This window comes from Hipposideros armiger, unplaced genomic scaffold (genome assembly GCF_001890085.2).
Source record: "Hipposideros armiger isolate ML-2016 unplaced genomic scaffold, ASM189008v1 scaffold_202, whole genome shotgun sequence".
Lineage (NCBI taxonomy): Eukaryota > Metazoa > Chordata > Mammalia > Chiroptera > Hipposideridae > Hipposideros > Hipposideros armiger.
Genome location: NW_017731552.1, coordinates 1,596,136 through 1,606,773, shown reverse-complemented (window position 1 = coordinate 1,606,773; position 10,638 = coordinate 1,596,136). Strand labels below are relative to the sequence as shown.

The following is a 10,638-nucleotide window of genomic DNA, read 5'->3' as shown; positions in this document are numbered from 1 at the left end:
CCCCAATTCCCCAATAAAAATCTTAAAAAAAAAAATACACTATTCAAATTAATTGCACCGGTTTCTTTTTACTTTTTCATATGGCTACTAGAAAATTTTAAATTATGCACAGAAATCGCCTTGCATCTTTAATGGAAGGTGCTGCCTCAGACATTGGTTTATATTTGCGCCTGTGTTTTCTTCTAAGGCAGAAGTCAGCAAACTGCAGCTCGCAAGTCACATGCGGCTCTTTGGGTACATTCCATCTCAAAAGTTTGCCGACTCCTGGAAGAGCCAATCCTGTCCCTCACAACGACTTAAAAATTATTCGAGAGCCATAAATATATTTTTACATAATCACCATTATGTGAATATCCTTTAAAAATGTTTATAAATGAAACTATGGTAGTTTTATTTTCAATTTTATTTCAGAGCCACATGTACGTACACAAAGAGCCACATGTGGCTGGCGAGCTACAGTTTGCCAACCCCTGGCGGCTCTTCCGTCTCAGAAGTTTGCCGACCTGTTCTAAGGCTTTTGTAGGTTCAACTCTCACATTTAGGTCTTTGGTCATCTGGAGTGAGTGTTTGTATATGGTGTGAGGCAGAGGTCCAACTCTGTCACCTTGTCATTTAGTGTTCATGCACATCGTCATGGCATCTTCCCGGTACCACGAGCAGCTCCCTGGTACTTGGGACACCCCAGGTCACCCATATCCTCTGCCAGGGAGACAGCGACTCACATACACACACTTCTCCCCAAACATCACTATCCCCACAGGAAGACACCAGCAAAGCAGGTGGGCCAAGTCGCCCAGCACTAGAAGTGACAGCACTAGAAGGGGTGGCTCCAGCACCTGGCCAGGCAAGAACCAGGACACCGCTTTCTGACCCTAGCTATGGTGGACTCTAGGACAGGAAAGCCCCATTCCTGTCCACCAGAACATACTGGACACAAGAAACAGACAAGCCAGAGTGACAGGGTGGAGGCCATGCTGCTCCACAAAGCAGACACATGGAGCCCCAGTGGCTATACTGAGAAGCCCTGCAGGGGACCCACCACCATCCTTGGTAGACCCTGCCAAGCTCAGCTGAAGGAAGAGAAGGGCGGAGAGGTGAGAACTCACCACTGAGTACTGCAGTCCACGACCTGTACATGCAAAGGGCAGACTGAGCGCCTCCTGCAGGTGAGGTGGGGCATCACGCCTGACAAGCAGACTTCCCTGGTCCTGGAAGCCCAGGCCCAAGCCCCACCCCACCCCACAGGCTGGGCCTCCCTCTGTTGATCCCTCCCTGCCCCAGCCCCCAAGATGTACCCCCACAAAGGGTGTCTTTGCTGCCTCTGTTCAGAGGGCTGGCTAGGTGAGCTGTCGGAACACCGCAACCCTGGAATTCTGGAACTCTGAGGCAGTTTGGGGGAAGGAAGCAGCAGAATAAAGGAAAAACTACAAATGTCCATCAACAGATATTGATGTCCATCAACACTGGAATATTATTCGGTCATGAAAAGGAGGGAAGCGCTGACACTCGCCACAACATGGATGAACCTTGAACACGCGGTGCTCAGTGAGAGAAGCCAGACACACAAGGCCACACAGTGTGTGATTCCACTTATGTGAAATGTCCAGACCAGGTAAATCCACAGAGACAGAGAGTGGGTTAGTGGTTGCTAGGGGCTGGGAAGGGGGATTGAGGGAGTGACAGCTTAACAGGTATGGGGTTTCCTTTTGGGGTGACAGGAATGTTCTGGAACTATAGGGGTGATGGCTGCACACTCTAAATGTTCTATAATCCACTGAATTGTCCACTTTAAAAGGGTGCATTTGATGGTATGTGAATATCTTGATAACAAATATATTTTTTAAAAAGGCAAGGCAGGAGCATTTTCGAGGGGCTGTCCTAGAAAATTCAGGATCAGGTTGGCACACCAGAGCCAATTGTTCAACAGCTGTCATGTGGCTCTCCCAGTGACTCCAATGACTGGTCCTTCCTCGTGGACCAGACTCTAAGCTCCTTGAAGGTAGAACTGTGGTCCTGGCTCAACTTAACCCCTCGGAGCCTGGCACCGATCCTTGGCTTCCCCACCTCCACGCAGGTCTCCCAGGCCTCGGCCCCCAGTGTCCCTTCCACATGCCTCTCTTCCTCTGCAACCCAGCTCGCCACCACCCACAGTGACAACATTCAGCTCAGATGGCGGCTCTTCTGTTGCCTCTCTGGCCACCATCTGAGCCACAAATGCTACGCCAGCCCTGTGGTTCCATGGACTTGGTTTCCATCTACCTCGGCAGTTCCGCTCCCCTGCGGCCCCCACTGTCCCATCTGTTCTCCCCAGCCCTGCTCCATCCATGGCCCCATGACCCTGTGGGCAGGAGACACTGCTCATTGGGCCGCCACAACCAGCTGGCCACAAACACACAGGCTCGACCACAACTGTCACACTCACCAGATAAAGGCAAACACCCTCACCGGACACAGGGCTCCAGGGCACGTCTGGATGGCTGTGTGTCCACTGGAAAACCACAGCCCAGCCAGAATCACAAAAACAAGCCATTGATCCCCAAACCAAGAACCACGCATAAGAGGCCTTCTTCCATTCTTTTTGTATCTTCGCCTTGAGGTTGTCGGATGACATGGGTTGGGAGTTTGCAGAGGCCGAGTGAAACGTCACTGAGGCCATTCTGCCCGAGGTCTCTGAAACCATCAGCTTGAATCTGACCACCCCCACCTGCTGCAGCTCTGTTAGTGGCTAATGCACTCTGTCCGTCCATTCGTCCATCTGACTACCCGTCCTTCCTTCCATGGGGCCTAGGGAAAGGGCTGGATGTGCAGAGGAGCCAGTTCCTCAATGAACGATACTGTCGTCAGCCCAGATCAGGGCTCTGCCCTGCCTTTGGTGCAGGCAGGACACAAGAAGGCCGCAGCAGCCAAGACCATTCTGTGGCTTCCACCTATTGCAGCCCAGGAAGGCAGTGAAACGAGACACCTTCTTTTCAAAAAGGGTGTCAGAGAACTAGCTTTCTCTACTGACTCCCTACTCTTCCTTGGGGGGCAAGGAGATGGAATGAAGCAATAAATCAAGAGTTTAAGGGCCGAGTGGCGCGTTGGTTAAGAGCTGGCTTAGGATGCCAGAGGGCCCCGGTTCGGATCCCACATATGAGGGCCAGTGACACTGCCCTCCACAGCTAAGATGCTGAACAATAGCTCAACCTGGAGCTGGGCTGCCATGAGTCGCCAGCGACGGCATAGGCTGCAGCCCCTATGGCAGTGGGTTGCCATGGGCTACTGTATGTAGCCAGCAGCCAGCGTGAGCGGCCAGCAGCCGCAGTGAGCGGCCGTCCAGAAGCCAGCGACTGATCTGCCTCGCCCGGGAAGAGCGCAATGATGGTGCCAACTTGGGCCAGTGAAGCAACGTCCTCCACAACTAGACTGAAGAACAAAAGGACAGCAACTTGTCTGTTCCCCTTCCCCCAATTCCCTAGCACTGTTCCCATCCCCCCAATTCCCCAATAAAAATCTTTAAAAAAAAAAAAAAAAGAGTTTAAATTCCACGGGCTTCACTCACATGCCAGCTAGAGACGGAGCGATTCTCCCGACTCGTGTCCAAGATAATCAGATCCATACAGCTGCCAACCTAAGACAGGAAGCGCACTCTGCTTAGGACCGACCCTTTCTGACAGATGGGGTTTTAAGGGAGAGAATAGGGGAACAGCAGGGATTTGAAGGGTCCAGAAGGAAAGTGATGGAATCTCCCAGTCCAACTGCCCGGCCGAGGTCTCCTATGCATCCTGGGGTGCCTAGACGAGCCAATCCCCTTTTCCACTTTGGACACACAGCTAGCAGATTGAGGGCTATCCAGGTAGAGACAGGGCACTGGGCATGCTGGGGTCCCAAGTTCCAGCTTAGCAGGCCAGTTCCACCCCCCTTGTTTGGGGATCCCCACACGTCCCTGTTGTCGGGCCATCATTGCTCCTGCTGGCGGCTTCAGATTGGCTCTTGCTCAAAGGAGGCCTCCTGATCCATCCTCTCGCTTCTTGTACACAAAGCACAATTCCGGATCCACTGCCAGCTCATCTGACACGAATGATTTCTCTCCATGTTCTCTCCCCCGAGACTGGAGGCAGCAGCCATGAAACCATGAAAGCAGGCCTACCTCCAGCCCTACGTGCCCAGAAGGTACGATTGTTTGGGTCCAAATGCAAACACAAAGGGGAAGTGGGTGCTGAGGACAAGTGCTGAGTCCTTCGCAGCTAGCCGTACCGGCTTATCTGAGAGCCGTAACTGCCATCACTGGTGCCAGCCAACAGGGCCAAATCCTACACTAGTTATTGTTCTGTTCTGTACCCAGAGACCCATTCGGGCACTGCAGCCCTAGACGGCTGGTGTTCTGATGGCTATTCTTTGTCCACTGAACAAACACACTCAAGGCCTTGAGAGTCACAGCCCAAAAGACACAGCCCGTCATCCATGGGGTAAAGATGGCTTAATGCAAACTTTTCATCAACCCCCTCTCATCTACTGAAGCCACTGAGGTAGGACAAGAGAAGAAAAGAGGGGAGGGAAGAGAGAGATGGAGAGGGACAGAAAGATCAAGACAAGCAGGAAAAAAAAAAAAGGACATGCAACTTTGTTAAGCCAAGAAGTTCTGAGTAACCCTCTCCAGATTGTTTACTTCAATCAAGTAAACAAGGCATGACCATAGGTTAACGGTATGCTTCCCTGACAAGTCAAAACGTTCCTGGGACAGTACCAAATCTGAGACATTAAAAATCTACTTGGCTCGGGCCGGCCGAGTGGCACGATGGTTAAGAACTGGCTTGGAACGCCAGAGGGCCCCGGTTCGGATCCCACATATGAGAGCCAGTGACACTGCCCTCTACAGCTAAGATGCTGAACAACAGCTCGACCTGGAGCTGGGCTGCCCGTGAGTTGCCAGCGACGGCGTAGGCTGCAGCCCCTGTGGCAGTGGGTTGCCATGGGCTACCGTATGTAGCCAGCAGCCAGCGTGAGCGGCCAGCAGCTGCAGTGAGCGGCCGTCCAGAAGCCGGCGACTGATCTGCCTCGCCCAGGAAGAGCGCAATGATGGTGCCAACTTGGGCCAGTGAAGCAACGTCCTCCACAACTAGACTGAAGAACAACAACAAAAAAAAACGACAGCAACTTGTCTGTTCCCCTTCCCCCAATTCCCCAGAGCTGTTCCCATCCCCCCAATTCCCCAATAAAAATCTTAAAAAAAAAAAAAAATCTACTTGGCTCGAAAATCACTCGTCAGCCAGTCTTCGTTCCCAAAAGCCAAGGTGGAGGAGTAAGGCCAGGAAGCACAGGCAGCACCATCACTCCTCACTCAACATAGCCGTTCCACAGCCATCTCATCGTCCACTTGTCCCACAAAGCTCAAATGCCGTACCCATGGAAGCCACCTCTTCACAAGTGTTCCATGCAGACCAGTGGCTGGGAGACTGCAGAAAGCAACTCCCAGGACTAGTCACCTCTTCCGATGGGGGTGCTGGTATTGGTAAAGCATATGGGTCAGATGCTTACAAAACCAAATGATTGGGAAATAGTGTCTTCCTTTTAAACCCTCAGCTTCTTCCCGGCCAAAACAAACTCTTTAAGGTCAAGTTCACTCCTTACCAATCTTCTGATGGGGAGCAAAGCAAAGGGGGCACCATGAATCAGAGTGAATAAGTCAGGCATCGCAAACAGCAAAATAGTTGCCCATTTACATGCATTCTTTATTTTCTCCTTTATTTTGAGGTTTTTGGGGTGAAGTCATAACATTTTCTTAAATCCGCTGTACTTTTAATCCCCCTCAAAACAACCCACAATCCATTTTTTTTTAAAGTATAGGCTATGATTAAATGCTTTGACGTAAGAAAGATGGAAATTCATTCATTCAACAAGTGTTTACTGAACACTCACTGTGCATCAGGAACTGCCCAAGGTGCTGGGGAGACACACAGCAACCAAGACAGACGCCTCTTCTACAGCATGGACCTAACACCTTCGCAATCTTCAGCCACGGGTCAAACCTAGCCCACCGCCTGTTTTGTATGGCACACAAGCTAAGAATGGTTTTGAGGTTTTTAACTGTTGGATGGGTGAAAAAAATATCAAAAGAAAGAAAATAGCTTATGACATGTGAAAAGTGTATGAAATTCACATTTCTGTGTTCATAAATAAAGTTTTATTGGAACACAGGCACGCTCACTCATTTCCATACTTTTGTGCTACAACAGCAGAGCAGAGTAATCAGGACAGGGGCGGTCTGTCCTGCAAAGGCGAAAATAGTTACTCTCCTACCCTTTACAGAAAAAGCTTACCCTCATGGATGAGACAGACAATAAATACATAAACAGATTAATATGTATTTCTGGTAGTATTAAGTGCAAAGAAAAAAAGGCAGGATGGGAGAGAAGGTCGTTGGAAAAAAGAATTTAGGCAGTGTGGTCAACGCTGGCTTCTCTGAGCTGAAAGCTGAGTGACAGGAGCCAGCTGGGTAGAGGCATGAGGGAACAGCATTCTGGAAAAGGGTTCAGCAAGTACAAAGGCACTGAGGCAGGTAAGCTGGTTAGACTAAAGAGATGCAGGCACCGAAGAGGGGAGTGATAGGACAAGGAGAGAGGGAGGGTGCCATAGAGGACAGAGCAGGAAGGCCACAGGAAGGGATCTGAATTTTTTCCAAGGGCAAAAGGAAGCCACTGGAGGGTTCCGAGCAGAGGAAGGCCATTTTTAAAGTTTTTAAAGCTCCTTAAAGCAGGAGTAAAAACTGACAGAGTCAGGAAATACTTTACCATATTTCCCCGAAAATAAGACCAGGTCTTATATTAATTTTTGCTCCAACAATCTACATTTATTCATTTATTCATGTACAAAAATATCTATATTTATTCAAACAGTCATGTCTGGCTGATGATCTTAACTGGGGCTTATGTTTGGGTTAGGGCTTATATTACAAGCATCCTGAAAAACCATGCTAGGGCTTATTTTCCAGTTAGGTCTTATTTTCGGGGAAACACAGTAACCATCAAGACACTCCCAGCACAGGCCAAGTCAAAGCACAGAATAAATTCAAAAACCAATTCATCCAGCAACAACAAAATCAATTCATTGATCCGCTCGGGCCTCAGTAATTGAGGTGATACAAACTTTTTAGAAAAAAATATCATCGTTAAATTCACTTTATTGTGTAAAAGTATCTGCAACTAGTACATTAACAGTTCCACGAGTTCACAGACATTTGTTCTGGAAGAGGGAATGATTCAAGAAGTTACCTTCAAGTCCAGGAAAACAGTTAAGTTGATTGACAGGAAGGGGTATAGTAGCCAGGAGGGTATAGAAGCCTGAGCAGGGGATCTGCTAGAGCTCGGAGGCCAAGAAACAGCCAGAAAGACCCCTGCACCAGACAAGGTCAGCATTAGGTGGTTTGGGTGTGTCTGAGAGCGCCTCTCCTGGGGGTGGTGGGGGATGGAAGCTGCAGGCTGGGAAGAGTGGGGGAAAGGCAGTGACAGTCAGGAAGGACCTGGATAGCAAGGCTGAGGAGTATGGACAGGGCACAATTTATAAATACGAGCCCCTCCCTGTTAAAGACTGGAAGGGAGAAAGGGAAAAAGGGGAACCAGAACTTGATGTACATGGGGACATGGCCAAATATCAGGCTGCTGCAGGATTAAAAGTTAAGGTCTCCTCTGGGGGATGACTGTGCCCCGCAAGGGACACTGGGCAATGAATGTCTGGGACAATGCAGTTGTCACAACTGGGGGTAAAGGGAGTGCTGTTAACATCAAGTGGGTGGGGGCCAGGGATGCTGCTCAACATCCCACAGTGCCCAGGACAGCCCCTGACAGAGAACGATCTGGCCCAAGTGTGGACTGGGCTGAGGGGGAGACCCTGGCAGAACCAGACAGCACCCCAGTGGTAATAAGCCAGCTCAGGGTTCACAGTTCCCTGGTGCCCTGCGAAGCACTTCAGAACCTTTCATCCTCTCCCTTTTGATCCTCACGACGACTAGGGCTGGGTTCTCATTATACCCATTTTACAGATGAGGAAAGCAAGGTCCAGAGACATGATGTGACCTGCCCTAGAGGAGGGATTTGAACCCAGATCCTCAGACTTGGAAGCCTGTGTGGGGAACGAAGAGGAGGCTAGAAAGCCAAGAACACTGCCAAGAACAGCAGGTCAGAATGGAGACCAGGTTCAGTCCCTGTCCTTTGCTGTCCAGCGTCCTCAGCCAGAAGCAGAGGCACCCAGGTAAAGGCTGTGGCCACTGAGTGGCAGGGCTTTGGAGCAGAGCCAGAAACCCCAGTGAGGCCTGGTAGTGACCCAGCAGGTGCAGAGCCTCAGTTCTGTCGTCTGCCTGAAGTTCATTTGCTCTTTACTCCTCCACACAGCTTGGGAAAGTTTAGTGACCGCCCCATTTTGTTCTTGAGCAAGTGACTGGCCCAAGGTCACACAGCTCTGAAACCCACACAGCAGCTCTGAATCCAGATCCCGGGAAGAAAGCCAACCAGAAATGCTCATTTGCCCATGCCTTGCTCCCTCCTCAGTCCCTGGACACTCATCATCTTGTCCTGCCTCCTCCCTGAGCCATTCCCAAGGGCAGTGGGCTCCACACAACCATAGTAGCTGTGACAATACCCCAGGATACCCCCCTCTCCCTTTCGTCCACTAGACCTGAAGCCCCCTGAAGTCAAGGACTCCCCAAAACATGCCTTGGCACTCAAACGTCCCCAGTGCCCATCCTCACAGTTGTCAGATGGAGCCAAGGAACAGATGGGCTCCCCAGGGCAGATGCTCCACTGGGCCCGCAGGGGGAAGGGGGCAGAGCATAAGAAACCAGCAGAGAAGGTGGAGAGATGTGGGATCAAGTAAAAGCAGAGCTGGGGGTGGGGAGGAAGGGGGAGAAATGGAAGGACAAGGAAGACCCCTGATCTCCCCCCAAGGGCTCCTGCAGAAAGGTACAGGGACTGAGGAAAAATTTTCTCTAGGAGACAGAAAAGTAGAACAAAGGCCGGGCGGGGCCCTGAACAACCCATCAGCAATACCTTTAAGCTCTAACATTTACAGGCTCCTTAGCAGCCCATTCTCCAAAGAGGTAAAGGTTAAAAAATGCAAGAAAGTCGATTGTCACTAAGTAATATCTGTATACATTTCAAGACTCAGCAACTACACACTCAGGCAGACACGCACTTGAGGAACCTGACACAGTAGCAGCTTGCATATCTGGTGTAATACCTGGGAGCATTTGTGCAGCTGCATCTCCATCGTCCCCTTGCATCCCGCATTGGAAACCGTGATCTGACCATCACGGAGTCCTCTGCACTGTCAGGGGACAGGGCGATCCAATCAGAAGTACAGAAAGAGGGCCAGCGAGTTTCAGAAACCCTCGAGTCAGATAATCACAAGTTGACTCTGTGACTTACACTCTATCCTTCCGGCTCCAAAAAAAACACACTGCAAAGACAGAGAGGCTGTCCACTGCTTTTGCAAGGGTGACAAGAAAAGGCTGACCAGTGAGTTGACAAGCCCTCCCCATGCTCATAAGGAAGCTATTATTTGAGAATTAGGGGGAAGTCATTAGCTCTTACACTGCGGCAATAAAAACCCATAGGAGTCATCTAACGAGCCCGTTTCAGGGGCTTTCTCCAGTCCGGGGGCAGTGGGATAAATGGCTGTTGAGGCAGAGGGGTGAGGCAGGTATCCTGAGACCTTAAGACAGTGCCAGTACTCAGTGAGACCCAAAAGAGCTTGATGAATAAATGTCGTTGACAGAAACACATGAAAAAGAGCACACTTTTTACATATTACAGGATCATTGGGCTCCCGTGAACAGAACCACCTTCTCACTAGTTTCATAACTCGAAACAGTTCCCCAGGTGCACCTGAATTATTAAAACAAAAGCATCCTCCCCCAACCAGATGGGACACACCAAAGCGCAGTTCACAACTCCCCCACCCCCAGCAAAAAAAGGAAAAAAAATCCCCTATAAAACAGTCCACCATCCTCAGGTGGACATGTACCCCAATCCCCCTGGTGTCATCACGCGCGACACGGGGCACAGACGTGAGCCCCTGCACATTCCGGGGCAGACCCCTTTCAGAATGTATCCATCCCCTGGCTCCGATGGGAGTGGACAGGACAACCCCAGGGGGTCACTGCAGGAGCGACTCCACGATTTATTGCTACAGAGAAGGGGGGCTTTGAGATGGTGATGGGGCTAACAGGGGGAGGGACTGTGGAAACGCGTGTGGAAGCTGTGATGTGCATAGCAAACGGATACATTTTTTTTAAATAAAAAATCCAGATTGCATGCTTAATTGCGGGGAGCTCAGGGAGATGGAGGTCAAGTTTGGAAGCAGGGATGGCATTGCGGGATGACTCGCGAAGGGGGGTGGGGTGCAATGATGGACATTTCGGGGTGCGCCCCGGGAAGCGCCCCGTTAACCCCACGGGTGCCCAAAGGGCCGGAAACGAAGGCGGGTTCCATCCAGAGCCTGGGATCTCTGTATTATAATTATTATTTTTTTAATTATTAGGATTGTCGTGAATAATAGAATAGAAGGGCCCGGCCGGGCAGGGCTGGCCCGACAGGGCCACCCACGCTGTCATCTTTTGTGCGAGGTCGGCAGGGACGCCTGAGCCCAACCCCCGCGCGCCCCCAG

General features: G+C 50.6%; 1 protein-coding gene across 4 annotated transcripts in view; it reads right to left on the bottom strand.

The window, feature by feature from the left end:
• KDM4B (lysine demethylase 4B) overlaps positions 1-3,602 on the bottom strand; it is a 156,180-nt gene extending 152,578 nt beyond the window's left edge. For 3 of the 4 annotated variants that reach the window (XM_019653433.1, XM_019653434.1, XM_019653435.1), the window contains exon 1: positions 3,542-3,563. Coding sequence is in view for 1 of the 4 variants with exons in the window: in XM_019653437.1 (XP_019508982.1) it covers positions 3,542-3,598 (57 nt within the window). In the remaining 3 variants the exon portion in view is untranslated. Of the gene's footprint in view, positions 1-3,541 lie in introns of all 4 variants that reach the window. The other variant, XM_019653437.1, reaches the window with a different exon arrangement.
• Positions 3,603-10,638: the final 7,036 nt, after the last annotated feature.